This window comes from Vanacampus margaritifer, chromosome 9 (genome assembly GCF_051991255.1).
Source record: "Vanacampus margaritifer isolate UIUO_Vmar chromosome 9, RoL_Vmar_1.0, whole genome shotgun sequence".
Classification (NCBI taxonomy): domain Eukaryota; kingdom Metazoa; phylum Chordata; class Actinopteri; order Syngnathiformes; family Syngnathidae; genus Vanacampus; species Vanacampus margaritifer.
In genome coordinates this window covers 26,269,812-26,296,424 of record NC_135440.1, presented here as the reverse complement: position 1 = coordinate 26,296,424, position 26,613 = coordinate 26,269,812, and the positions used below count along the sequence as shown (strand labels likewise).

General features: G+C 43.1%; 2 protein-coding genes across 8 annotated transcripts in view; both read right to left on the bottom strand.

The window, feature by feature from the left end:
- The window catches only part of cicb (capicua transcriptional repressor b), a 38,977-nt gene extending 20,767 nt beyond the window's left edge, over positions 1–18,210 (bottom strand). For 3 of the 7 annotated variants that reach the window (XM_077574547.1, XM_077574546.1, XM_077574548.1), the window contains exons 1-2: positions 17,539–17,958; positions 5,996–9,792 (exon numbers count right to left, since the gene is read on the bottom strand). In XM_077574547.1, the coding sequence (XP_077430673.1) occupies positions 5,996–9,707 (3,712 nt within the window). In that variant the 5' untranslated portion in view covers positions 9,708–9,792; positions 17,539–17,958. Of the gene's footprint in view, positions 1–5,995; positions 9,793–11,035; positions 17,500–17,538; positions 17,959–18,166 lie in introns of those variants that run through there. The other 4 variants (XM_077574545.1, XM_077574542.1, XM_077574543.1 and 1 more) reach the window with 4 other exon arrangements.
- Positions 18,211–23,099: 4,889 nt separating this feature from the next.
- Positions 23,100–26,613, bottom strand: part of erfl3 (Ets2 repressor factor like 3) — a 54,659-nt gene continuing 51,145 nt past the window's right edge. The window contains exon 5 of the mRNA XM_077574552.1: positions 23,100–26,024. Coding sequence (XP_077430678.1) covers positions 25,377–26,024 — 648 coding nt within the window. The 3' untranslated portion in view covers positions 23,100–25,376. The remainder of the gene's footprint in view (positions 26,025–26,613) is intronic.

The following is a 26,613-nucleotide window of genomic DNA, read 5'->3' as shown; positions in this document are numbered from 1 at the left end:
GCAAACACACTCTCCTCACTTGCTACACGATTAAGACGTGTATTAATAATAAAAACGTCATATTAAAAATTCAGTGAACATTAATGACTGTGGGAGAAAAAAAAAAATCATTTACACCACTGGGGAACCTTTCTCCCATAAGGGGCCATTTCAATTTCTATGAAGTTCTCCCAGGGTCAGATCATATTTAAGAAAAAAAATCATGTCACGGGCCATGGGTTGCTTCCCCCCGACAATCCGCCCTCACATGTTGTTAGGCACACGCGCATCAGATTACCCACAAATGCGCATAATTGTATTTACTGCCTCCATGTTTTGTCAGTGTTTCATTAGCTCCCGCTAAAATGTTTGCTTTGTTACCATGGCAACAGACGTTTTGGCGCTCACGCGCACATCGTGGCCGGCACTCCGTGATTGACGCCCGGTTAGTCACACACACACAGAGCATAAAAAAGGGGTCTCATCCCTCACCTTGTCGCTAATTGTATTTCTGCCTGCTTCTGTGTGTTATTTTATGGCAAGTTGGGAGAAGACATTTACTGACTCATTAGTGTAGTCTTTTATGGGCCAGCGTATACACGTATGACAGATGCTGCGTAAATTGTGTAACGGTGCGACGGCTTATTTGACACGCATAAAACAAAGAAGAATAAGTTGGATCATATTGTAGAGTCCAGACCCAGAAGCGATTCTATTAGGACCCAGAGCTGGTATAAGATTATTTGGACAAATGCCGGTAATTTAACCTTTGATGTAAGAGTAGTTAACCACTGACAAATCACGTGCATTGTAACTACTCCAGCATGACACGACTTGAAAAATTGTTTGTTGGGAGAAGCTTTGCGAGTGCAGCGAGTGTTTTGTGTGCGAGGCAAGCAAGCCATAACGGGGGTGGGGGGGGGGGGGGGGGGGTTATAATCCAAGGAATCAAGTTTCAGTGTTTTGAAATGAACACACATTGAAAAACAGAGTTACGGTTTTGTTTCAAATTTTATATATATATATTTATATCCAAAATATGTTGGCTTTTTGTAATTTCTCTAATATTTACAGAATTTTTTTTTTTACTTTTAGGCACTTTTTGTTGAAAAGCACGTTATTTTCAGTCCGTATTTTTCAGGCGTAAATTATAACTCCTCCCATGTGACACAACTCCACATCCAAAGTTAAAGTTTTTTTAGTTGTTCATTTGGGTTTGGATTGTTTAGCTGGGACATACTATGGGTGAATATGAAAATGCTAATTATAAGGCTTTCCATAGTGCTTAAATAGAACAAATAAATAAATAGTAAAGAAGCAAATATAAATATTTAATGCAGGACTTTTTAATATTAATATATAGTAATTGTTAGTATACATCCTATATTTGTTATCAAAATAAAATATTAAATTTCATGACATTTTCCACATACTTTAATATACAATACACAAATATTCAATTTACTTCTTAACATTAAAAATGACAGCACATGTCAAGAAAAAAAATCGAATATTCTTATTATTGTAGAATAATAATAAATCAAGAAAATGTTAATAATTACGTTTCTATTTTCAGGCACTTATGGTAGGCTTGTTTAAAAAGCACTTAATTTCAGTTCAGTATTAAAAAAATCACAAACATTTTGGGAATATTAAAAAAAAAAATGTTGAACATGTTATATGATTTGATAGTGACAAGAAAATCTTTGGGACTAAATTATAAATGGATACTATTATGCTGTTAAGCTCTAACTGAGGATCACTGCTAGTTATTGTTAGTTGCTTGGCGCACTTTAGGGTATTTGATGCACACCGACACAGCACACACTCTCACCGGTACTGCTTCTTTCCCTCAGCTTTCCATACGTACGCAAAAGCTTCACGCCGAGTTTGTAAGTCTATACCGAAAAAAATGAAATCCAAAAAAAAAGACACCCACGTACGTGATGCCCGCTGAAAGCCCGTCAAAATAAACGCACATGCACACGGGCAAGCATGCATGATCTGGCACAAAGGGACGCTATTCATCCATTGGGCGTCCTTTCAGCCGCATAAAAGGGGCTGTGAGGCGGGAGCATGCACTCCAAATGACAGCGTTCCCCTCCCTGTCCACTTCTCTGTCACATTCGCGCGCCTCTACACGGCCAAACGAGCGTCCACGCCGGAAGGGCCCGCTTGAAGTGAATTGTACAGCCGGATGCCATCTAGATATGCGCATCAAATTTACTAGAATTTTTTTTTTTTAAATAAAAGTCACACCTGAAAGTAGTAGAAAGCAAGACTCTGTATGCTGTACGTTCTCAAATAATGACCACCTGTTCAATAGATGTCATACACCAGGGTTCGCCAATTCCGGTCCTCGAGATCCTGCAGCTTTTAGATGTTTCGGGCTTCCGCCCACTAGCACACCTGATTCATATAATCAGCTCATCAGCATGCCTGATAACGATCCTGATCTTTAGTACCAGGTGTGTTGGTAGGCGGAAGCATCTAAAACCTGCAGGTCTCCGGACCTCGAGGACCGGAATTGGTGAACCCCTTCATACACACTGCATTGTACACCTGGGAAAAATAAACACCACACCTTTAATAAAAGGCTCCTTTCTCCGCTCTCTTGATTTTCTACAAAAACGAACGCACTCTAATTAGGAGAAAACACGCTAGCTCGGAGGCAGAACGATTGATATCAAAATGTGTGATGACACGTCACAACTTCATTCGCTGTAGTTTTCGTAAATCCTAACGCCAACCGATATTGTCTTTTCACTGTAAGGAATCGATTGTGTCCGGATTTTGCGAAGTTTGCTTTTGCCATCTAGCTGCGCTCTTATTTTCAATTTTGCTGATATCAAGACAAAAAGGTCAGCCAAACGACGGTTTGTATCTCAAACGAGTTGTTGTATCTCAAAGCACAACTGTCTCCCATAAGAGAACTCCCCAATTTGTTTTGTGAAAAACAATGACAAAATATTGTTTGTGTATTAAAAGGAACGACACAATGGCGGCGTACGTCCAAATAAAGTTTCTACAAAATGTATTAAACTAAATGATTTTTGAAAAATGAATCTAATAGTTATGTTAGGAGCAACCAATTAAATAATATAGCAAAAAAGCAAACTTGTCATGACAGTCGGGGTTTCTTTTAAGTGTTTGTATTTAAAAACATAAGTAATTAACTAAATATTTGTATTTTTTCAATTTTTTTTTAATAAGCAGTATTATTTGATATTGTGATTAAACATTTTTTTTTAGCATAATTAAAAGCCTCCCTGCTAGTAAACAACTTGCCCCTAATAGACCTCTGCTTCTCTCTGCAAATGAGTATCAAACACCCACTGCTACTATTTGAGGTCATTCAGTTACTGCATTTGAAAGGTAAAATAATGCGCCCCAACGCTTAAGGTGTGTGTTGCTACAGGGATCGACATTACTCTTCGGGAGCATGTCAATGTAGGGGGGTCAAAAAAATTTCCACTCAAAATAGTTCAGTCAATAGAGAGAGAACAGGCACATAATAAACACATATTTAGACGTCAAGCCGCCACGGTACGTACTGTACCTGCCCACACATTGTTTCACCACGTCTTGGTATGAGTCACTAATAAAACAAACATGCACGTCGCAGATGTCAGAGGACCTGCGCACTAAATAAACCTGCCGGGCCACGCTCAAGCAAAAATATTGACACGCGTCGTTTTTATTCCCCTGAGCTGTCACCTTCTCCTGAGCATTCTCTTTTATTTCTCCCACTATTCTAAAGCCCGTTTTGTCTGTGTCAGCGCCATCAAAACAGCAAATCAACACAAACAAGCTGCTCTTTAACTGGCCTACATACGGTACCTTGCGTAGCCGCTCCGGCTTTTGTCATGAAATGTTAATTTCTACTCCAGCGCTCGCTTTTGTTTTGCATTCCAGAGTCTTTAACAGTGATTTCTAACTATTTTTTTTTTTTTACCTGATCATTACCATTGTTCTACGTCCGCATCCGTCTAGAATGACTTCAAATACATAACGTCGTCAAAGCCAATCCCGGGAACACGTCTAATCCCCGCAAACACACCTAACGTCTATTCTCTTTCCTCCCTCTGAGTTGCAAACGATAAAGAGACATCCATACAAGACTATTTGACTAAATCACTATTGATGCTTTAAGGCACATGTCAAACTCAAAGCCTGGCAGCCTGATCTGGTCGGCCGCATCATTTTTGGTGACCTACTAAAGCAAATCATGAGTGTCGACTTCATGGTTCCTACTAAATGGATTTGTACTTTTCACTTTGGATGAAAATCTCGACTAAAATCGCATTTTTTCTTCTTTTTTTTTATTTTTATTTTTTACAGCTAATACAAGCTATATTTTTAACATAAATTGAAATTCAATAGTGTTTAGATTTGGTTTTCCATAATGCCTTTGACTTTTGATTACAAGTTCTATTTGTCATTAAAAATATAAATAATAACAATGAAAAGCAGGGGTGCTTGTCTATTACGTAATAACATGATGAGGTTCTAATACATTTCTATGATTACTGCGATGAAAATGGGTTTGACACCCCTGGTTTAACACGGTGGAAATAAGAACACTCAGTCATAAATGAATGCTGTTTTAGTGAGCGTGCTCAATTTTGGAACATCAGCTGTGCGATATTAGGGCTGAGCGACGAATCGCAGGCGCCTGCACGGGTCACATGACCAGCGACTTCGGTATGACACACAAGAAGGACGAGCATATGGGACGACAGCATGTCGGCTAACTGGACATTCTTGAACCTTTGTGCTTCTATACTGTGGCCATCTGATGTGAGATGAGTGAAATGAATGTGACGACTAAGGTCTAAGAGTAATTTTATGTTTATCCAAATGATGTATTTGAATGGATGGAGATAGTAGTGTATTTATTATTATTATTATTTATTATTATTATTTATTATTATTATTTATTATTATTATTATGAATGTGACTACTAAGGTCTAAGAGTAATTTTATGTTTATCCAAATGATGTATTTGAATGGATGGAGATTGTAGTGTATTTATTATTACTCGGCATTTTAGAAACGTACATTTCTTAACGACTGAATTATTGCAACAAACATATCTGTCAACTTTAACACATTAAAAGCTTTGGTGGAGTGTTAGGGCCAAATTGGGCAGGAAAAAATTGCAGAAAAGTTACAAAGCGACGAGAAGTTTTAATATTATAAGAAGTTATATTACAAGAAAAACATTTTAATATAATATTAATAAAAATATTGCAAAAGTAATGTAGAAATGCTACAAGAGAAAAGTTGTACTGTAATGATGATTACAGATGCAATATTATGAGAAATAAATCCTATTTTTTCAAGAAAAACAGGGTAACGATATAATGTTACAAGGACACAAAATTTTACTGGGGAAGTGGTAATGTTATTCAATTAATGAATATATAAATATAAATATAATAATTTAAATAAATTACAGTAATACCGAGTGAAATTCCCACATGAACCCAAATGCAGCAGTTTGCCTTTTGATGTTGTTGGGGTTTTTTTTGTTTGTTTTTTCCTTTTGTACTCAGCTTCTGACCATTTTGGTAAACACGATTTATGCCACTGAATTAAAAAAAAAAAAATAGTAAAGCTGTAAAACACACTTTCCTAACATTCCCTAACACTCTTAGAAGATGGCGCATCAACATTAGTTCCTTAAAAACAAATATTTTTTCATCACATTCATTTGTCTCGTGGCAAAACACAATAGGCTAATTGTTCATAATGACGCTTCTTTGTAATTATTGAGTTGTAATAATTCTAATAGCTGGGGAACATTTGCAACTAACGATAGACCTTTAAAGTCACCATCCTCCCCTTTGACCTTTTTTTATAACATCCATTTTCCATGTTTTTCTATTTCTGTATATTCTGCACATAATCCATTGCAAACAATGTGCACATTGCTATTTCGTGGTTACACACCACCCCACACCCCTTTTGTCCCTCACCCCATGTGACCCAAGATAATGCAAGCGTTCTAACCTGTGCCGGGCCGTCCCATGATGATGTCCTTTCGCGGTGCGGGGTGAAGACTCTCTACCGGCAAGATGAGAGGCAGCAGTGCGGTGGGGGAAGGGTGGCAGGGGACCGGCTGCTGCACCTCGCCCTCAAAGCCCCGGGTCTCCCCTCGTTCCCCGGAGCTGTTCGCGCCGCATGGAACGGGGCCAGCGACCGTTGTGCTGACGGTGACTGAGAGGGCCTGCAGGGGGGCGGCGGTAGGGATGTTCGACGTGGGCAGAGAGGACGGCGAAGAGGACACTAGCAGCAAAGTTTGGGTTGGACTTCGCAAAAGGACGGTACCATTGGGAACTGGGGCTGCCGCAGCGTTGATGGGTACGGGAACCTGGAGGCCGGATATCGGTTGGGGAGCAAAGGTGGTTATGCCGTTGTCTTTAGGTAAAGGAGGTTCGACACCGCCTTCTTTTTCACCTCTTTTTCCTAAGGGGCACTCGATGAATTTTGTCAGCGGAACATCAGGATTCCTCACAATGACAGGGGAGTCCCGCAAGTTCTGCTGGGACACAGGGACCACGCGACGGGGCCCTCCATCAGGGGTCAGAGGTGACGGAGGCGCCGGGGACACGAGCAGAGGAGGAGGGGAGGCGGCTGTGGAGGACGGGGGCCTGCTGGAAGAGGGGGTGGTGGTTCCTCTCGGCCTGGAAAAGGTGGGTGTGTGGGAATGTGATGCCGGTGTCTGCGGGGACAGAACTCTGAAAGAGTTGTTGAGATCACCCTGCTCCAGCTCTGTCTTGGGCGTGTAATTGTGGTGGTGCAGGGGCAGGGGGAGGGGTGGCGGAGGGTGTGCGTCTGGCTTTCGTTTACTGGGGCTCATTGGGACCATAAACGTCAGGTTGCTGTGGAACGACGGCTGGATGCCTGAAGTGTGCCTCTCCCGTTCTCCTCCCCCTGCTGGGGTCGTTGGCTTGCTGCCCCCTCCCCCTCCTCCCCCCGTGCCGCTTGGCTGCCTGTGCCGCCGGTGCTGAAGGACCGGGGAGGCGGTAATCGGGGAGAAGTTTGCCGGCCTGAAGCCAAACAGCGGTGAGGGCGAGGGAGAGGGGGCAGGGGAGAAGGGCGACTGGTTGGAAACGGGCGAAAAGGACGGGGTGCCGGAGCGGGAGCTTCCCAGCGACACCAGCATGGTGGCCGCCTCACACTCGTCAAAGTCGAAGCGTGCTGACAGGTCGTGGGGGAGGACGGAGGGGAGGAGCAAGCGGGGTCTGGAGTCTCCCCTGCTGCTCGTCTCGCTGCTCTCCCTTGACGTGTCATCCCATTCAAACTCGCTGCTCGCTCTGCCCCGCAGGTCAGACGGCGTGACGGTCCCTGAGCTGCTGCCCCCTCCGGCCCTCTCCGCTCCTCCGGCAGCTTCTATCTCCTTGGTCCTCATCGACAGGTGTCTGGAGCAATAGCCGCGACGCTGAGACTCCTTCATGCAGCCTTCCCTGGAGCACAGCCTCCTCCACTGCTTGCCGTTGAACTTTTTACGAATACCATTCTGAGTGCACACGACGTCGCCCTTCTTGTATTTCTGAGCCAACGAGAGGGGCGTCCTGGAGCGAGAAGAGGTAGAGGAAGTCCCCCCTGCGGACAAGGGTGTCAGGGTCTGACTGGGAGTGATCTTGGTTGGAGGTAGATTCGGTGCAGTGTTGTTCATTTCGGAACCGAGTAAGGCAGGTGAAGGAGGAGGCTGGGGGTTTGATATGGTGGAGAAATTAGGGGGGCCCAAACCCCTCACTACAGAGAGGTGGGGTGAGGGCGGGTGGTAGCTACTGGACTTGGAAATTATATTTCTGTGCTGTGACGTGGTCGAGTTTGTCTTGGGCGCAGCGGACATGTTAAGACGGGATACCTCAACATCTTCATCTGGGATGTTGACTTGTTTGGGTCTCTCTCTGTCCGAGTAGACTGTGGTAACCCCCCTACTGGGAGTAACGGTGGAGGGATGTGTAGGCGGATGCACGTTTCCATAGGGATGCCCCGTGGCAACCCCTTGATGAGACAAGCCATGGCTCAGCCTTGCTCCCCCTCCCAGTACACCCATTCCACTACTCAACTGGCAAACCTCTCTCTCCACCTCCATCTCCTCCCTCCACTCTCTTTCTTCTCTTTCCCTGTCCCGCTCTCTCTCCCGCACCCCCCCACCCTCCAAGTGCGGGACATCCCAGGGAGGGGTGAGCAGTCTCAGACTCTGTCGGGAAACCCACACGGTCTGGGCTTTCCTTTTATCTCCCTCCTGACGGACAGGGCCGCCACCCAGGGTCTTTCCTTCTTCACTCAGAACCACCTGGTAGGGGAACGAGACACCGGGGTGAGGGTCCACCTGAGAGACAACCCCCTCTCTGTACAGCAAAAAACCCCCTTCCTCTCCACCAAAGGGCACACACACTTTGGTACTAACCGCTACAGGCGACATGCCGGGTGGGGGCGCATCCAAAACTAATTCCACAATGCTCCCGGATCCTGATGCCGTCATCATGGTTCCGCCATCAAAAGGATATTTAACAATCGTGTCCTTTCCTTGGAGTTGGACTTCAACAGTACCCCCACATACCTCCCTTACCACACCAGGTCTGAACACCGGGGACAGGGGGCATGAGTCCCTCTCCTTGAAACCCCCCTGCCCTGAAGTGCCGACACCGCTCTCCATGGAGCTCCTTATCTGGCGAGCCAAGACTCTCTGGTTTTTCAGACCTTTAGCGAGTGCTTCAGCAAGCCCGCCAGTATCGCTGACCCCCTTAGACAGAGAGTTCAAAAAGGGGGCAGGAGTCTTTCGTCGGCTTGGTCCGTTTGCTTCCGTCACGTCCAGATCGGCAGAGTGCTCACTGGCTGTGTCGGTGGAGGAAGAGCGCACTGAGTTGGGGGCCCCCTCTGGTTCGTTGTCCCCCACCTGGGACTCTTTTTCTAGGGGGGCTACCGTCCTGAGAGCCCCACTGTCTTCTGTAGCTTTACTGGTCACTTGTTGAACTAGCGACTGATTACCTGAGCACGCATTACTTCTATTTACACTGTTATTGGCCATGCTAGTGTTATTGTTTGTAGCGTTTATACTAGCATCTGTTTTTTTGTCAATTATATGACTAACATTGTTGCAGTTCTTCAGATTATTGAGAGTCAGATTCACACTGTCACCGATTTTGCTATTGCAGGAAGTGTTGCCTGTGGGTGCAGGGCTGGAGGTAGGAAGGGTGGTGGGAGGAGTGGCGTTGTTGGCAAAGTGCTCATAAGTGTATTTCTTCTTGGGAATGCGAGCCTTGAACGTGGCTGTTTTTCTGCTAGACACCGAAGCCGGGCCGGGGTTGTGGTTGGCAGCCAGGGGCGGCGTGGCCATGCTCTGTGGCACGGCAGGAGAGATGGGGGATGCTACAGAGTCTGCGGACGCGCTTTGGCACGCCGTCACATCTTTTGCTGTCTTTGCCGCGTCCTTATCGGCTGACTCGACCGCTTTCCTTGGCCCGGTCGACTCTCCCCTCCTGGGGGTATCATTGTCTGCGGTCACCTCCTTGTGAAGGTCGCCCTCCGAGGGTGGGCTCTGCTTGGAGAAAGTGCTGGGTGTGCTCTGTGGGGTTTTGCCGGGTGACTCCCGCTTTATTCTTTTGGGGTCTTTCTCTTGAGGAGGCTTAGCGCCTGCTCTCCTTCGCGCCCCTCGGCCTCGGGATGACGAAGGGGATCGCCCCCGTTGTTTCTTTAATGGGCTCATTTATGTTTCGATACAGATTTGTCAGATTTCTCTCTCACTCTCCTTTAAGGCACTTCTGTCTTGGCTTCTTCTCTGTATTGCAGAGCTAGAAGGAAAGAGAGACACGGTCAGTTACTATCATAATGCATACATCCATTTTCTACTGCATTTCCCGTTCAGGGTAGCGGGAAAAGTGGAGATTTTCCCAGCAAACCGTGACGTGAGAGGAGAAGTATACCCTGGATTGGTCGCCAGTCAAACAGGGTAAAAATAAAATAAAATACAAACTCCATCTCTTAGATTTGGTGAATTTTTAAGCATATGATTATTGAGCAACTTTTACGATTCCGAAATTATTGGAGTTAAAAATCTTGTCCATAGACATCTTTGTTTTAAAATTCTAACAAAAATTTCAGGGATCTCCCAAGGAAGGGCAGTAGCATGTCTTCAAAAGTCAAATAAAAACTTAAACAAGCGAGTTCCCTATTGTTTCGTACAGTAATTGAAGTTTTCCCAAATTTCTAAGTATCTTTAAGTATTAAAATTTTACTTACCCGCATCTTAGTAATAATTTAAAATAAATACAAAAGGTGCAGAGAGTTCCCAGGGTCATCAGCATCTCTTTTAACATTAACTGAATTTTTAAATAAATTGTTTCCTGAAGTTGACACATTTTTTAATTGATATATTATCGGCCATATGATTCTTCAAAAAGGCCAATGCCGATATTCGTCAAAATGTTAAATATCAGCACCTCCGATAATCGGTCTGTCCCTAGAACAAACATACACTTACATTCACACCCACACTGTACATGTTTAGATAACCTACGCAAACTCGGCATAGTCAAGATTTGAACTCAGAACCTCTGACTTTGAGACGAACCACATGCACCATGCCGCTCTAACTTCAATCCAAAATGTAATAATTGGCATGGTTGAACATTTGACATTTACTGCGTTGCAGTGTGTCGCCTTGTGTTGAGGATTTATAAACTTGACTCATAAAAGCTTCCCGGTGCCATATGCACCCGTTTGGGAGAAAAAGAAAGAAAGAGGACATCCAAGGTCGCTCTGCTGCTTTTATTTTAAGTATCCCAAAGACTGCTTTTACTAGGGGTGTCAAAATCCTTTTTGCCGGGCCCACATTGGAATTCTGGTTTCCCTCAATTATTACATACACACATCAAAACTAGTTTTTAATTCAGAAGTCAAGCAAAATAGATAGCATCAATGTATTACAAAAATGAGCTTGGTAAGAAGAAAAAAAATGCCTGCAATATTGCAGCGTTGTTAAAGAGAAAACGGCAATTTGGGTACAGAGTAGCAATAAACGTGAAGCAGACTCACAAACACAAGTGTGAAGTCTCATACGATAGGTCGCCAGATCTCCCTCAAGCCACTTTCACATGCGACGGAGCGGCGGCTCCTTCTCACGCTACGCTCCACGCTGTGTCTTGAAACTCCACGTCGCAAAACAACAAAACGTTTATTTTGCCTTCCATCAGGCGGCGGCGGCCCTGGGTGAGGTCACCCAACAACACGAGTGTGTGAGGGGGGAGGTAGAGGTGGTGGCGTGTAGCATGTTTGTTAAGAGCCTTCTGGAGCAGTCACTGGGAATTTCCACAGCCTCTCTCTCGCTCACTCACACACTTTTCACCAGCATTCCCCACTCGTCTTCCGGCACAAGCATTTCGGCAGGGAGGAAGCCAAACTGGAATAATGCTGGCAAAAATGAAAGTAAAAAAGACAACAAAAAAAAAAAAGTCTGGCACCGGATGTTAAACGTCAAATACAGACTGCGCAAACACGCCGGCATGTTCTGTCCTTCAGTGTAATCGTGTACAAACATGTAGGAATGCACACCTCCTTATAATTACAACATGCGACAAACTATACACTGAGTGCATACGCACATTTGCATAAGGTGACCTTGTTGTCAAAGACGACGTAAAACGCAACACACAGCGAGAAATAATCCTGTTTATCCTAAAAGACTACCAAAATCACTTGTCTCTTTGACCCTATTAATCACAAAGATTGCAATTTGCTCATTTTTTTCAGCTATTGTAATCACAATTGTATCCTTTGCTAATTTATTTCCATAACGCAACAGTGAGAAAATAAACATACAACAGTGAAGAGAATATTGTCATAAAGTTGTAGAGTGATGAGAATAAGTTGTATTGTTACAAAAAAAAAAGGTTTTGCACTTACAAAAATAAGTCTACTATGAAGAAAAAAATGTCATGTTACACAAAAATTCGTAGTGAGACAATAATAAAGTTAGTTGCGAGAAAAAAAAGTCAGCGTGACGCGACGATGGTTACGTTTGTATATTACAAGAAAATACATAGTGATGTTACAAGAAAAGTAATAACGTGACGAGAGTAAAGTTATCAGAGATGGGCACTCTGTCCATACTGACGGACGCCCGTTTTACTGGCAAATGACGAGGAACTTCAAAAGAACGACCGACGTAGGATGACGGCGGGCGCTGACGAATGACGAACGTTCAGCAATTACGAGAATGAAGTTGCTGTTGCTTTGTGCTGCGAGACAAAATTTGAGCTATTTTAAGTTCCTGATACGAGGCAAGTAAACAAACCCCCCCCAAAAAAATCGAGCAATTGAGGTACTGTAATGCCCTCGCATGTGGGCAAGGAGAGCCACAGTCGGCCCTTTACTGTGTGCGACAAATGGTCAAACACACAAACACAAAATGCTAACACTCACAAGGAACTGTTATAGGACACAACTCGTGCTCACGCGCAAAATATCCGGCCAACCCAACTACAGTTCTTGACGTCACTCACTAAGCCACGCCCCATAAACGCATGCATTCAAAACAAATACAACAGTACGAACAGTGATGACATGATATAGAACCAGTTTGTGTCTTTAAATCATTATTTTAATAGCATAATTAGCTAAATCATTAGCTGTAACGGTATCAATAAAAGAAATAGCGATATGCTTGCTAAAAATTGTATAGATTGTAAGTCATCCGTGTTGTGGTAATCTGGTTTTTCGTTCGCTGTCTTGTTTCCCAAAAACGCTTGAAAATTCATATTGATTACGTTTTCATATGTTTCTATACATCCATTTTCTGAACCGCTTATTCCTCACTAGTGTCGCGGGGGGTGCTAAATACACTGTTATTTATTTAGTTATTTTTTTATTAAAAACACGTAACGATAAATTGTGTTTCTTTTTACGGGGCTAGAACGCAGTAACGGTATTTCAATTCATTTCAAAGGGGAAAAATTAATTTGATGTGAGTTAATTCACATCACAAGCATGGTCGTGTAAAAAATTGCACCACTTCATTATATTTTATGAAATGATACGTTTCCCCTTGTAATACTTCAAACGTTTGCTCCCCCAATAGCCATTCACACATACATTTGGATTTAGGTCTGGGTTCGAGCTGTGAAGCCATTCTCCTGTCGATTTGAATGCTGAAAGGTGACCATCCATTTTTTTTTATTTTTTTTTTTTGCTGCCGCAGTTGCGAGCCAAAACTGACAAAGCCACTGTCCTCCATCAACAACAAGTCGCTCCATCTTCATTTCTTCATTTTTTTCTCATGTTTACACTCATGCTGCTTATTAGGCTTTTTTTTTTTTTTTAAATCACTTTTGTAAATCTCTCTCAATTTATTTTTAAAACCTTGTGAGCTGGATCTTATTTATTGACATCTGAGCTATTCACTGTATGCTCAAGGTGAGAACACTCCCGTTATCCTTCTGTATTCAATTGAAGACGCCGATATGACTTGAAGCAAATATAATATTATGCAAGTGCGCCGCGTTTCCTATTTGGCTGCCTCTTTACAAGCTAACGTTCAAAAATGTGTCAAAAAGAGTAAAGCGGGAAGGAGTCGGCAGCTCTGGGCTGACCGACCGCTCCGCGGAATCGCTGGTTGATCTTCACTCGCAAAAATGTGTTCGGTCATGGTGCCGTGTGTGTGTGTGTGTGTGTGTGTGCGCGCGCGTGTGTGTGTTCTCGTTCTGTTGCAACACAGACGCGTTTGGGGCCATCCTGGCATCTTGACCCTCAGTGGAAATAGAGAGCTATTTTCTCTGGAAAGTATTTGAGGGGTAGCTTTGCCATAGCAGTCCGTCGACTTAGAAGCACGACGTCTTCTTTTTTTCATCTGTGCTCTAAAAAAAAAAAAAACCCAGAGAGCATCATTCTTGTTCACTCGAGCGAGAGATGTGAAATTCCCGGCGTAAATAGTGAGGTTGCCAAACCCACTCGAGGAAGAAATATACGTATAATTAATGCATAAAAGGCTTGTTTTTACATTTAAATATATGCTTAACTGTATGCGGGTGGAACCCTCAAACGTCAGTTCAGTGAGCATGGAAAGGATTTTTACTCCACGGGCATGTTTTGCCTTTTTTCTAGCATTTTTTCGTGATGCTGCCATAGGAGGGTACCAGCGATGCCCAAAAGACAAAGTGTCTTGATGGTTACAGAGCAAGTAACGGAACTTGTAGTGACACAGGCTGCTCAGTATAATGACTTACAGATCAATTACCAATAGACTGTTAGAGTAAACAGGTGTCAGTACGACTTATGATTAATTCAAGGGCCAAATGATTGCGACATCATGTATTTAAAAAAAAAAAAACGCACACATTTTTTATCACTTCCTTTTGGTGTATTTAATAAAAGTCATTTTTGCCCAAAGCGTATCCGCCCGTTTGTAAGTAATCTAAGCGAGGTGTGATCAAGGCGTTAAGATCCAGAATGGCAACGTGACGGTGATGAAGCAGACAGACAAACGGCAGGCGCGTCGCCTCCATAGCGTTCGACCGGACAAACAATGTAACCCCGGCGTCCAATCATCACGTCAAACTTTACACACACACACACACACATTAGAAACGCTTTCGCTCTCTCTGCCTCTCTCTTTGCGGAATTGACAGTGCAGTCATGCACACATTGTTAAAATTGTCTCTCTCTTTCTCACACACACACACACACACACACACACTCACGTTTACTGCAACAGATTAAAAAGGGCATTTTCGGTTTAATCCACACACACACACACACACACAAAAATCATAATTTATAAATATAAAGGTGTAAATGTAGATTTTAGCCGAATTGTTTTTATCAACACAACAACAGGAGGTCGGCCGTGTGTGTGCAATATTTATAACTCCCCCGCTTTGACGCCCTAACACAATTTTCATCTAAAAGTTCACAGGTCGCCAAATATGGCGCCTGGGCCATTTGCACATTTAATCCATCCTGCCATACAATTGTAAAAACAAAATAAAACTCAAAAAGAACCGGGAAATTTTTTTTTAAATGCATGTAACATACACCAATAAACAATTTAACGTGTCGGATCAGCAGATTATCAATAGGATTTAGGACTCTCAAGCTATACTTTTGCTGATTCGACTACTCAAAGGTGACATTCGTCTTCTGCTTCCCAGCAGCCATTTTACCTTACTTTGCTCCTTGTACTTCTTTTTAAATCTCCCCCGACAAGTTTGTTTCTTCTTAAATTAACCTAACACTCAATACGCAACAACACGTTATTATCAGTATATTTAGTATGGCCCTCAGATGACTGAAATGTCCCCTGATAGAAAATGATCGCCTCATGAATATATATTTTAGAAGTCCCGAACACGACCCCAACCCCCCCAAATGTCGCTCAGTAGAACCTCGTGGAAAGTTTGAAAAAAATTGCTTCCAGTCACCAATTTTACTTGATCGACACGAAATTGCGTAACAGATCGCACACAAAAGTAACAACGAACCAATGCCTGGAATTGAACAAGAAGTCAGCCGTTTTGGGTCGAAGCAGACATTTTGGGAAAATGTGAATTTGCCCAAAGGAGCCCCCCCCCATTCCGAAGCAGGTATCATGGAATGGAGTCTGGACAACAAGGCAAGGCTAAATTTTGAGGACGTGGGCGGACATGTCTAGACACAGAAATACATCTCAGCGTCCCCATGCCTGGAAAGGAACAAGAAGTCAGCCATTTTGGTTTGAAGCAGCCATTTTGGGCAAATTCCCGGATACTTGGGAATTCGCCCAAAATGAGCCCCAATGTATCCTAGATTAATAAGCCGCATGAAATTGTAAATTAAATGGAAAACAAATGGTTATTTATTTTCCACAGACAACATGTCTTTAGTCATTAAGTGACAGTCGGAACAATCAAACGTCCTTCCACCAAAGTACACTTCACTTGTTTATCCACCTGTTGCCGTTCATGCAACTGAATAAAAACTTTTTGTTCAACTCAACAAGCCCAGATTTCATACTGTGAGTATATGCACAAAATAAGTGCCTTGATCAATAAAATTTTGGAAGACAGTAAGCCACAATAAAGCTTTTCACATACGTCATCTATTATGGCGTCAAAGTTATTATTATTTTGAACCAGTGATTCTCTAAAAGTTTGGTCTATGGGCTCATTCTAGTTTGTGCGTGAAATAATCACAGAACTAAATGTTCACACTGTGCATAACGTTACAGTGGCTAAATGAAATGTGCTTTTTAGGAATAAAGCCCACCTTGTTTTTGATGAACACTTGGGCTTATTATGCTATTATAGTTTAATGTTAGCCATTGTCGTGGCGCTTGGAGATGATTCGTCTTGAAAAAGGGGGTGCAGGGCCCGTGTGTAGCGTCTCGCAGCTTTTTAGAATTTCACTCATAGTGGATGTGGGGGATAGCTTTTGCTTTTAAGTGGGTCACGCAAGCAAGGAGCAAGATGCGCAGATACACTGGCGTGACGAAATATGACATGGCCAATGTTCGTTTTGATGCATTATAAGCATTTCGGGGCATGACAGACCGAATTTAAATGCTCTTGGATCCGTATAAGGCCCACGGGCCGAAGGTTTCTCTCGAAGATGGCCCAACTTGTCATTGTGGACATTAAGGTCCCTGCATGAATCTAAAAAAAAAAAGCTTAAAATGCTGCATAATTGAAATGACTCTACCACTACAATGTTAGCTGTGATGGTGATGCAGTGCAGGAAGCAGGAAAAGCCCATACATAACTCGAGTACTTACTATCATGTCTATGACTCAAAGGCCAGCTCGTAAACAACACCTTTTAAAAAAAACAAAAACAAGTCAAGTGACGTTGTTTTTGGGGGATGGCAACAGGACAGGCCGGATTCCTACCTCTTAAAACACAAGAAAGTCACGCGCTCTTCTGTTATTAAATCATTTGCACTTTGACAAAAAAAATGTCAGCTAGCTAAAGGAAAGCTGCTCGGTTGTAAAGCCTTTATAGTACGCACGACTTACTACTACTACACAACAACAACGACGACGACGACTGCCACGCTAAAACCGACCGATTTAGCTTTTAATTCGCACGTTACAGCTCCCGTTCGCCGTTGATCAACTAAAAATATATGTAAAGAAAGAAGTGTAGAAAATGTCCCGTCGTAGCGGTTTTGATTTCGGACTGCAGTGCCGCGAAAAGAGGTCGACGTGTGTTTTTCGACACGACGCCAACACGGAAAAGGTGGCGAAAAAAGTAGCAAAAATCCACCACAGCCTTGTAATAAAGGCGTAGTAGTGTTATATTTTGTGCCAGTTGTCATGTTTATTCGAGGTGTGACATTTTGAGAAAGTTTTAAAGCTTGCTGTTTAGCGCGTGTGCGTGCGTGCATGTGTGTGAGTGGGTACGACAGCCCATCGCCGCCGCCGCCTCTCATCCTGCCCGCCGAGCGGTTCGTTTCTGCGGGCAGAACCAGAACAACAACCCGGTTGTGTGGCAGCTTATCCCCCGTAAAGGAAGCCATTAAAATCGGTTGAGCTTCGCAGCCTCCCCTCCGCCAACTTAGTTTGAACTCACCCGAGCGGAGCTTTTTCCTCTTCAGCAGGGAAGGAAAAAAAAGATTTATGGTCTTACTTTGCGGATGAGGCAGCCCGCACGGCACTCGCTAACGTCCCCCCGGCTGTCGGCTCGGAGGACTCTGAAGTCCCGGGGACGAGTTACTTTTCCCTCCCGTCAAACATCACCAAGCTCCCCGCACTGAAACTCCAGCGAGGATACGCAAAAGTATCGCTCGTCTCTTTTCCACTACAGTCACAAAATGGTGAATGAACCACTAACAGCTGGGCAGAGCGGCCAATCAGAGGTCGCTGACAGGTACAGTAGCCAATAGGCGGCGGTGTCCCAAGACGAGGGGGCCCGGCGAGCTGTCAAGGTCCACTTGACGGACGGGGGGACCCGGCCAATAGCGGCGGCGATGCTCAGGCAACCCGGCGTCCTGTCCCAAACTTTACAGTAGCCAATGAGAGCTCTGGGAACCTTAGGAACAGCACGAGGGAGGGCTGAGAGGCGGGACTACGCAGACTAGAGCCAATAAGAAGGCACAAACGCTCCCTCCCCTTTGTGAGAACCAATATGTTTACCATAATTGACAGCGGCATACGAGGACATGGTGATAATGCAATAAATGAAATATTGGAATACTTACTAATATTCTAAATAGTGTTGAAACTGTTCCCTGTTGAATATACTATAAGTTGGAGCTAAACGCGGCTATGTTGTTTTAGGACGTGACTTCCTACCCTTCCCTCTCTTTTTACTCTCTCTCAGCAACAGAGCCCCGCTTTCACCGCCGCTCCAGCCAATCATCACGCGGCACAGACTCTCAGTTCTGCCGCTGGCCCCGCCCACTTAGCTCAAAGTGAACGGGGACGGTGCCCGGCGACGTCACCGCAGCGATAGGCGATTGGCCAACATCACGACGTTCTGTTGACCAATGGTCGCATGCGAGAGTGACGTCACCGAGAGTGTTGCCACCAGCTGGTCAGAGGGGGCGTGGTCTAGCGTAAACTCAGTTAACCTCCATCCATCCATCCATCCATTTTCTTGGCCGCTTTTCCTCACTAGGGTCGCGGGGGTGCTGGAGCCTATCCCAGCTGGCTTCGGGCAGTAGGCGGGGTACACCCTGAACTGGTTGCCAGCCAATCGCAGGGCACACAGAGACGAACAACCACACTCACATTCACACCTAGGGACAATTTGGAGTGTTCAATTAACCTGCCATGCATGTTTTTGGAATGTGGGAGGAAACCGGAGTACCCGGTGAAAACCCACGTAAGCACGGGGAGAACATGCAAACTCCACCCAGGAAGGCCGAAGCCCGGACTCGATCTCACATCCTCTGCACTGGGAGGCGGACGTGCTAACCAGTCAGCCACCGTGCTGCTCAGTTAACCTCTTGTTTGTAAATTGTAGGAAGATGATTGATATATTTGGACACATCGCCTCTTTATGGATGACTTTTTTTTATTATTCACAAAGGAAAGACAAGAACACGACACACCGAAAGACGAGTGGCTTAAAAGCACACATGATTACATAATCGCCTTTTACGTGTAGTAAGGGTACGTAGCCGGTCTGGGACAGACGATGGCGCCCCCTGTCGATCGCCAAAGTGGCAAAACATAGTTTGGTTTTTGGTTTGGTTTAGTGATAAGGTAGCTAATCAAAAGTTTATGCAAATTGCCACACACACAAAAAGACTGTATTGATTCAACTCCTTATAAGTGAAAGTTAAAAAGTGCAAATGTTTTTTTTTAACTGTCGATCAGTCAATGAATTAAGATCACAATTGCGGTTAAATTTACCTTTGTCTATCTTTTGTCTAATGCAGAGGTAAGAAAAACTAACAAGCTTATTTGGACAACGTAAGGAGTAAAAAGTGTAGGAAATAAATGTCAGAAAAATATATGCTCAAGTACAGATACAAAAGCATAGTAGCAAAGTATTTGTACTGCACTGTATTTACATGCGTGTGTTTTGTTACTAAATATCAGAGGTGGGGGACATATTGTGGCTTTCTCGGCTCAAATGTATTGAAGACTCAACTTTGGGACTTGCTAAACTAAAAACGTATGAATGATGACTTGAACTACTATTTTTTTATGAAATTGTGAAAAAGAATGGCAAAAGGCAAAGTTTGCAAGTTGCAACTACTGGTAAGTGCCAACTTTGACATTTCTCCGTTCTACAAAGACAGTTAAGCTACGCTAACGCCACAGTTTAGCTAACCGAAAGCGGATTAAACATTAAGATTCGTGATGGCTATACGTTTAATTTTGGAAGACAAAGTAAGAAACAACGCAGAAACTGGGTTGGAACCATTAAAATGATTGTGAATGTGTTAGTATTAGTACTTTACAACTAATGCTAGTACAAATACTGAGTGCAAAGTGGCTAATAATGTGCAAATGTTGTACCTGAGTGTATAACTTGACTTATAACTAACCCACAAGTAATGACTTGATTTTTTGTTGTTGTTGTAACAGTAACTTAACTTGAGACCAGATACTCTGCAACATGGCAGGCAACTGCCTAGGACCCCAAGCTGAAGGGGGGTGGGGGGTCAGAGACAGATGACATTGACCCATATAAATAAATAACGAAAAAAATGCTGTACTTACTGCAACGCCAGAAATCCCCAACTTGAACTTCGTGCCTCCTACCATCTTGCTGGTGGCTTCTAGGGTCCATGAGATGATGGATGATATTGGGCCTTACCAACGACACAAATAGAAACCCCCATAGACAGCAAAGACCCGTCCGGATTCGGGAATCTCCCAAATAGAGCCCCCATATTAGCAGACCCGAAACTTTAGTGACTTCTCCTGTTTCTGGTGCACGTGCTAGTTTATAATTCCAAGGTAAGACCGGCTGCGTGTAAATGTTGATATAGGGCGACATCTACTGGCCATCTAGCGAAACTACACATAGTGCGAGTCCTTGGTTCTAAAAGTGCTGAAGTTTGACATCTAAAATCCATTTACAATGGAGGAAAATGATTTGATCCCCAGCTGAATTTATAAGTTTGCTCACTTACAAAGAAATTAACAGTTTCTAAATTGTAATGGTGGGCAATTTTATGTGGCTAAGCGGAAATGATGGATGGATGGATGTTTTTTTGTGTGTTGTTTTGCCAATATTTGCTTATTTAATATTTGTAATAAATTACCCTGACATTTACTTTGTTAAAAAAAATGTTCGCAACTGTCCTAAAAAAACGCTTATGTTCATGTTTCTTTGTTTTGTTTTTGTGTGTGTGGGTGGGTTGGTGGGGGGGGTCCTGCATTCAGTTACATCCCATAAATGTAAAAAAAATAAATAAAAATAAAACACAAAAATGGACGTAAGTGTTTTTCACAGGACAGCGATGATGTGGAAAAAAAAAAAAAGAAGATATTTTTTATTTCATCATTTACAATAAATCATTAAATATATTGAATAATAAAACAATTAAGCTTACCAGTAAATAAATACATACATTTTAAGGAATAAATAGATTGGAGGTGGCTTTCAGGTGTATTCAAATGATCACATGGCCAGATTTCACACTGAGTACATACATTTGCGAGTAAAGTGAGACAAGATTATCATTATTATTTCTCTACATATGCCCTCTTTGTGACATCTTTGGTTGGTTGTGTGCCGTGAATATTGATCACTGGGCGATAGTAGCACATCAGTCTTGAGATTTGAATGATAATTTTTAGTGTACACACAATTATTTATTTATTTTATGTTAAAACTGAGTCCTGTTTAAAAAATATCTTCCCCCTATCTTGTTGCCCCTCTTTGTCTAACTTCTTGACATGTCTTCAAAACATATGTCAGACCCCCACCAACTGTCCCTTCTTGTTAGCAAGCCCCCAACCTACTTGTGAACTTAGACCTTCACCCAGTGACCCCGTGACCTGTCAGCCTCTCTTGGTTGTCAATCAAACACGAAAGGCCCCTCCTTTTTTTATATTTGGGGAAAATATGCCACACGTGTGTGTGTGTGTGTGTGTGTGTGTGTGTTGTCACCTTGGAGAATATCAAATAATAATGTAAATAAGTTTTTATAATTCCAACTATGCGTATGACACGACACTAGGTGCCAGTATTGCTCTGCAAAAAAACTTCATTATACATATACAGTATATATAAAAAAATATTTTAATTGGAAAAGTCAAAATTTTTGCTCAATTGTTTTTTTTCAATGGACAGATTGGCCATGAGGGGGAAAATGTAGTATACAAATTAAAATACTTTTTATTTACTTTATTATAATTAAATATTTTATTTAATTACATTATCAAATTTAATAAAATATATTTGTTTTAAATATGAATTAAAATTGCATGAATTTATATATTAATAAATAAAATTATGTAGCATAATATAATGTAATTAAATATAAAAAAATTGTTATTAAAGACAGCTCAGCCAATTAATGGCAAGTGCATTAATGAATGACAAGTGCATTTTATAATTAAATATTTTATTTAATTACATGATCAAATTTAATAAAATATATTTGTTTTAAATATGAATTAAAATTGCATGCATTTATAAATGAATAAATAAAATTATGTAGCATAATATAATGTAATTAAATATAAAAAAAATTGTTATTAAAGACAGCTCAGCCAATTAATGACAAGTGCATTAATGAATGACAAGTGCATTTTATAATTAAATATTTTATTTAATTACATTATCAAATTTAATAAAATATTTTTTTTAAATATGAATTAAAATTGCATGCATTTATAAATGAATAAATAAAATTATGTAGCATAATATAATGTAATTAAATATAAAAAAAAATTGTTATTAAAGACAGCTCAGCCAATTAATGACAAGTGCATTAATGAATGACAAGTGCATTTTTAAAAATGCATTAATTGAATAAATGTTTGGGTATTCTCATATGTACATGCCCAAATCAAGTAGATAATTGAGATTTCACTGAACGGTAAAGTTTATCAAATATAAAAGTGTGAGACTCAAAAGTGAATCTCCTTGTTGACAAACAAGCAGATCATTAAAACTCTCAGACATCCTGGTTATTAAATAGCACTCTACTATGCATTTGCATACGAGTGAGACACAAACAAACGCACACGGGAGCTTTTGTTTTGGCTTTTAACTGCTTTTAATTAGCCCTGATTACAGTTTAATTACAACTTTTTTGGAGGGAAGGGAAGAAAAACAACCAACCCACGAGGAGGGGAAAAAAAGGTGGGGATGATGATGTTACGTCACGGGATTAACTCATCGCAGCTCATCTCATCTCCGTGTCAGGAGCGTTACGTAACAAGCTCGTAACATTTACACAAACAATAGTACACGCAATCGGCTCCTCCCCAAAAATGATGCAACCTCCCCCAAGGTAAAAACTACAAGATAAAAATGACTTTACAGGGTCGGGGGTGGGACAAACGAGATAAAATGGGTAAGATTGAACTCATTCGAGTTGCAATTCACAAGTTAAATCTCAAAACGGTAAAAGAGGCTTGGCGGGGATCAGATGTACATGACAGAAAAAGCTATGGAATAATAATAATAACAATAGTAATAATAATGCCAAGTTGAGGGGTTTTTAAGAACAATATTAACATCAGAAAAATAAATTTATCCTGTGATTGAGAAACTTTGTGCTGAGTTTTTTTTTTTCCTTCTTCTTTTTGTTTTGTTTTTGTTTTAAGCCAGGGAAAGATGCTTTGGGTTAGGAAAAGTCAGCAGTAAGGCAGCGGTTAGTTACAAGTACACGCGCACCGGTGTGTGTGTGTGTTTGTGTGTGTGTGTGTGTGTGTGTGTGTCTGCTGTATGCGTGAGTGACATGCTCTCATCCAGACAAAAGAGTGAGGGGAAATGAATGACAAAACTGCCTGGAGGTTTTATGGATCTGTCTGATCCTGCCACACCAATAAGCACCAACAGTGTGTGTGCGTGTGTGTGTGTGTGTGTGTGCGTACATAGAATGAGGAGAGAGGGCATTTGAGGACTTACGTCAGACGTTTCCTTCCAGTAATCATTAACCTCCTCAACAGCTCGCTTTCGCCCTGAGCTGCATCTCTCACACGCACACAGGAAGTGGAGAGAAGTGAAAAGTGGAGCCCCCACCGCAGGTGTGCTTTGTGATTAACTGTAATTCAAATGAATTGTTTGCCTCATCATCCTAATCCAACACCGGATTATTTACTTCTCATGGGGACGGGACAGGACAGGACAGGACAGGACAGGTGACGCTGTGATTGGAAAGCGAGTGTGATTAAGGCCTTCGCTAACAATCCTAATCCAACACCAAATTAGTTTATTCTCACACATACGTGGAAAAAGTGGCCATGAAAGGGATAACATGTACAATGAGTGACAATAGAAAAAAAACTAGTAACCCAAACACAATAGACTCGCCCTCTCATACACTCTCTCTCACGCACTCTGTCTCTCTCAACCACTCTCTCTCATTCTCTCTTCCTCTCTCATGCACTCTCTCATTCTTTCTTCCACTCTGTCTCTCTCATACACAATCTATGTCCCTCTCTTTCATTCACTCTCTCTATTCCTCTCTCTCTCTCTCTCACACACACACACACATACTACTGTCTCACACACTCTCAGTCCCTCTCATTCAAACACTCTCGCGAGGTTGATGCCATGTGGATGTGCAGCGATGATCTAAATGTGACATTTTTCCATTTTTGGGTGAAATATATTTTGGAAAGTGTAAAACTGTGAGAGCATGTCAAAGTATGTGTGTGTTGTTGCTGGTTTTTTGTTGATTGGTTTGTGTTGTTGATTGTTAGAAGAGCTCAGGCTGGTGAAGGGAGTCGAGCAAAAGTTCTTGGTTGTCAATGTTAGGCCAGGAGAAGCTGGGGGGTTTAAGATTTTCTAAGAGAGTGTACAGTCAGCAGAAAACAGAAGGTCAGGCGGGTGGGACACAAACGAGCGCTGAGAGCACGTATGTTCGTTTTTTACTTTCCAAACGGCAACCGGCTTCCCTGAGTGGAGGCGCACGTCAGCACCCGACACCCTCCAATCTCCGAAAGAGCCCCCTTTGCCCCTCCTGCCAAGTGGTGCGTATGTGAGAGAGAGGCTAGGCACTTGTCATCGTCGCCTATTTACAATGTGGTCGCCAGCGCCGGTTTGGGGTTCAGCGAAGGAAAAACCCCTGAGGAAAATGTGACAAGAGGCAGGAGCTGCACTTTGGAGCTTGACTGGCCTTGGGAGAGGTAACCCTCCACGAGTCTCTCGGGTTGCAGTCCACTCGTTAACCATTTCCAGCCAGCGGTATTGTTCAGTTGGTCTCGGTACGGTACGCGTTTTTCTGCTTTAGCACCGAGTCGGCCATTTTCAACAGCACTTACACCCGACTGATTTTGGGTGAGAGGCAACGTTCACCAAGACTGCGTTCACATTTTTCTTCAGTCTTCAGTGAACCTAGAAGCATTTTGGGAGGATTGAAACCCAGAACCTCTCTACTGTGAACAACTAGGCTACTATTCCAAGAAGCTAACAGAACCAACTTTACAGCAGTCAACTGTTGGCGTAGCAAATGTAAAAGGGTTTTACGGTTTGTTATTCATGTCGGTATCACCATCGCGCCTATCAGGGTTAGTTTGACGTATCGAACCCAACCGAACCAAACCGTTGGATGGAAATGAGACTTTACAGGCAATGTTGCCGCCCTGGCTGAAACCAAGTCCCTCTTCCCAAAATGACACGTCCCAGAAGAATCCTGATGGAGAAGTTGTCGGTCTGAGAGGGGGCGTGTCGAGTAAGGCGGTGTTTGAGGTGACGGTTGAAGTGGGCCGGGCGGAGAACCTTTGGGACTTAAAGAGGATCCATTTACACACATACGGCCTCCGATCCAATCAGCAGTCTTTGTTCTCCAGGGACAGCTGCGCCGCGGCACGATGTAGCTCAGCGCTGGCCCGCCCATGCGCGGGCAATGGCGGGCCGATGGCGCTCTGGTAAAGCGACTGAGGTGGGCTGTCCCCTTCGCCGGGCCCGTCCTCCTCCGTCTCCATTCGGCCGTTGCGCTGAGCGTCCCTCTGCTCCTGAGGCCGGACTTTCTTGTCGTCGGACTCCTCCTGCGAGGCCTCCATGCGCTGGTCTTCGCTCCAGCGCCTCTTGAAGCGCAGCTTGAGGGGGATGCACTTGGTCTGGGGCGGCGGATGCGGGGGCGGGCTGGCGTCCGTTGCCTCGCCGGGTTCCGTCTTAAGGGCAAGAGGCCCGCGCTGCAAGTTGGAGTAGCCGTGCTGTGAGGCCAAGAAGGGCATAAGGCCGGGCGGAGGAGGGGCGGGGGCTTTGAACACTTCCTCATCCAGGTCCTCGTCATGGAGGGACGAGTGGGCGGCCGAGCCGTTGGAGACGAGGTGGTGGCGGTGGCGGTGGTTTGCGGCTCCGGAGAGGCGGTGCGCAAAAAGCTCAAAGTCTTCATCTCGCTCGTCGGGGTCTTCGTCACTAATGTCGGTCACTTCCACCTCTTCCTCTGACTCGATGTCCGAGATGGGCTCCACCTGAATCACATGACGGGGCACAAACAGGAAGCTAAACATGCCAGGTTCTTAACTCATTCACTCGCAGCCATTTTCACTGAAGCAAACCCCTTCGCTCACAGCTGTTTTACTGGATTTTGACTGATTTTGCAAGGCCCACAGAATATTGTGTTCTATTGCTATAAAAACATGGAACCTAACAAAAGAAAGATTAGAGTCTCTTCTTTCATCAGGAAAAAAAGTATATTTCTATCTGCTTCCGTTTTGCAGCAATTAGCATTAGAATTTAGCTAAGTTTCATCATTAATCACAAACCAGTTGAAAAGACTCTTCTCTGACGGATCTCTTATACTCTGCTGCCACCTACTGGCCGTTTTTTTGTAATAACTATCATTGCTTTAAGCGACCTCTTCGTGTCAGAAGCTGTATCAAAGCTTTCTGTTTGCTCTAGCATTTAAAAACATATAAATATGTTTTTGTGAGTGAAGGACAAAGGATTAAAAAACATATTTATAAGTTTTTTTGTTTGAATGAGTTAAACGCATCACACATACAGTATACGGCTACTCAAGATTTGGAAGGAGGAATGTTTAGCCTGAGCCTTTTTATG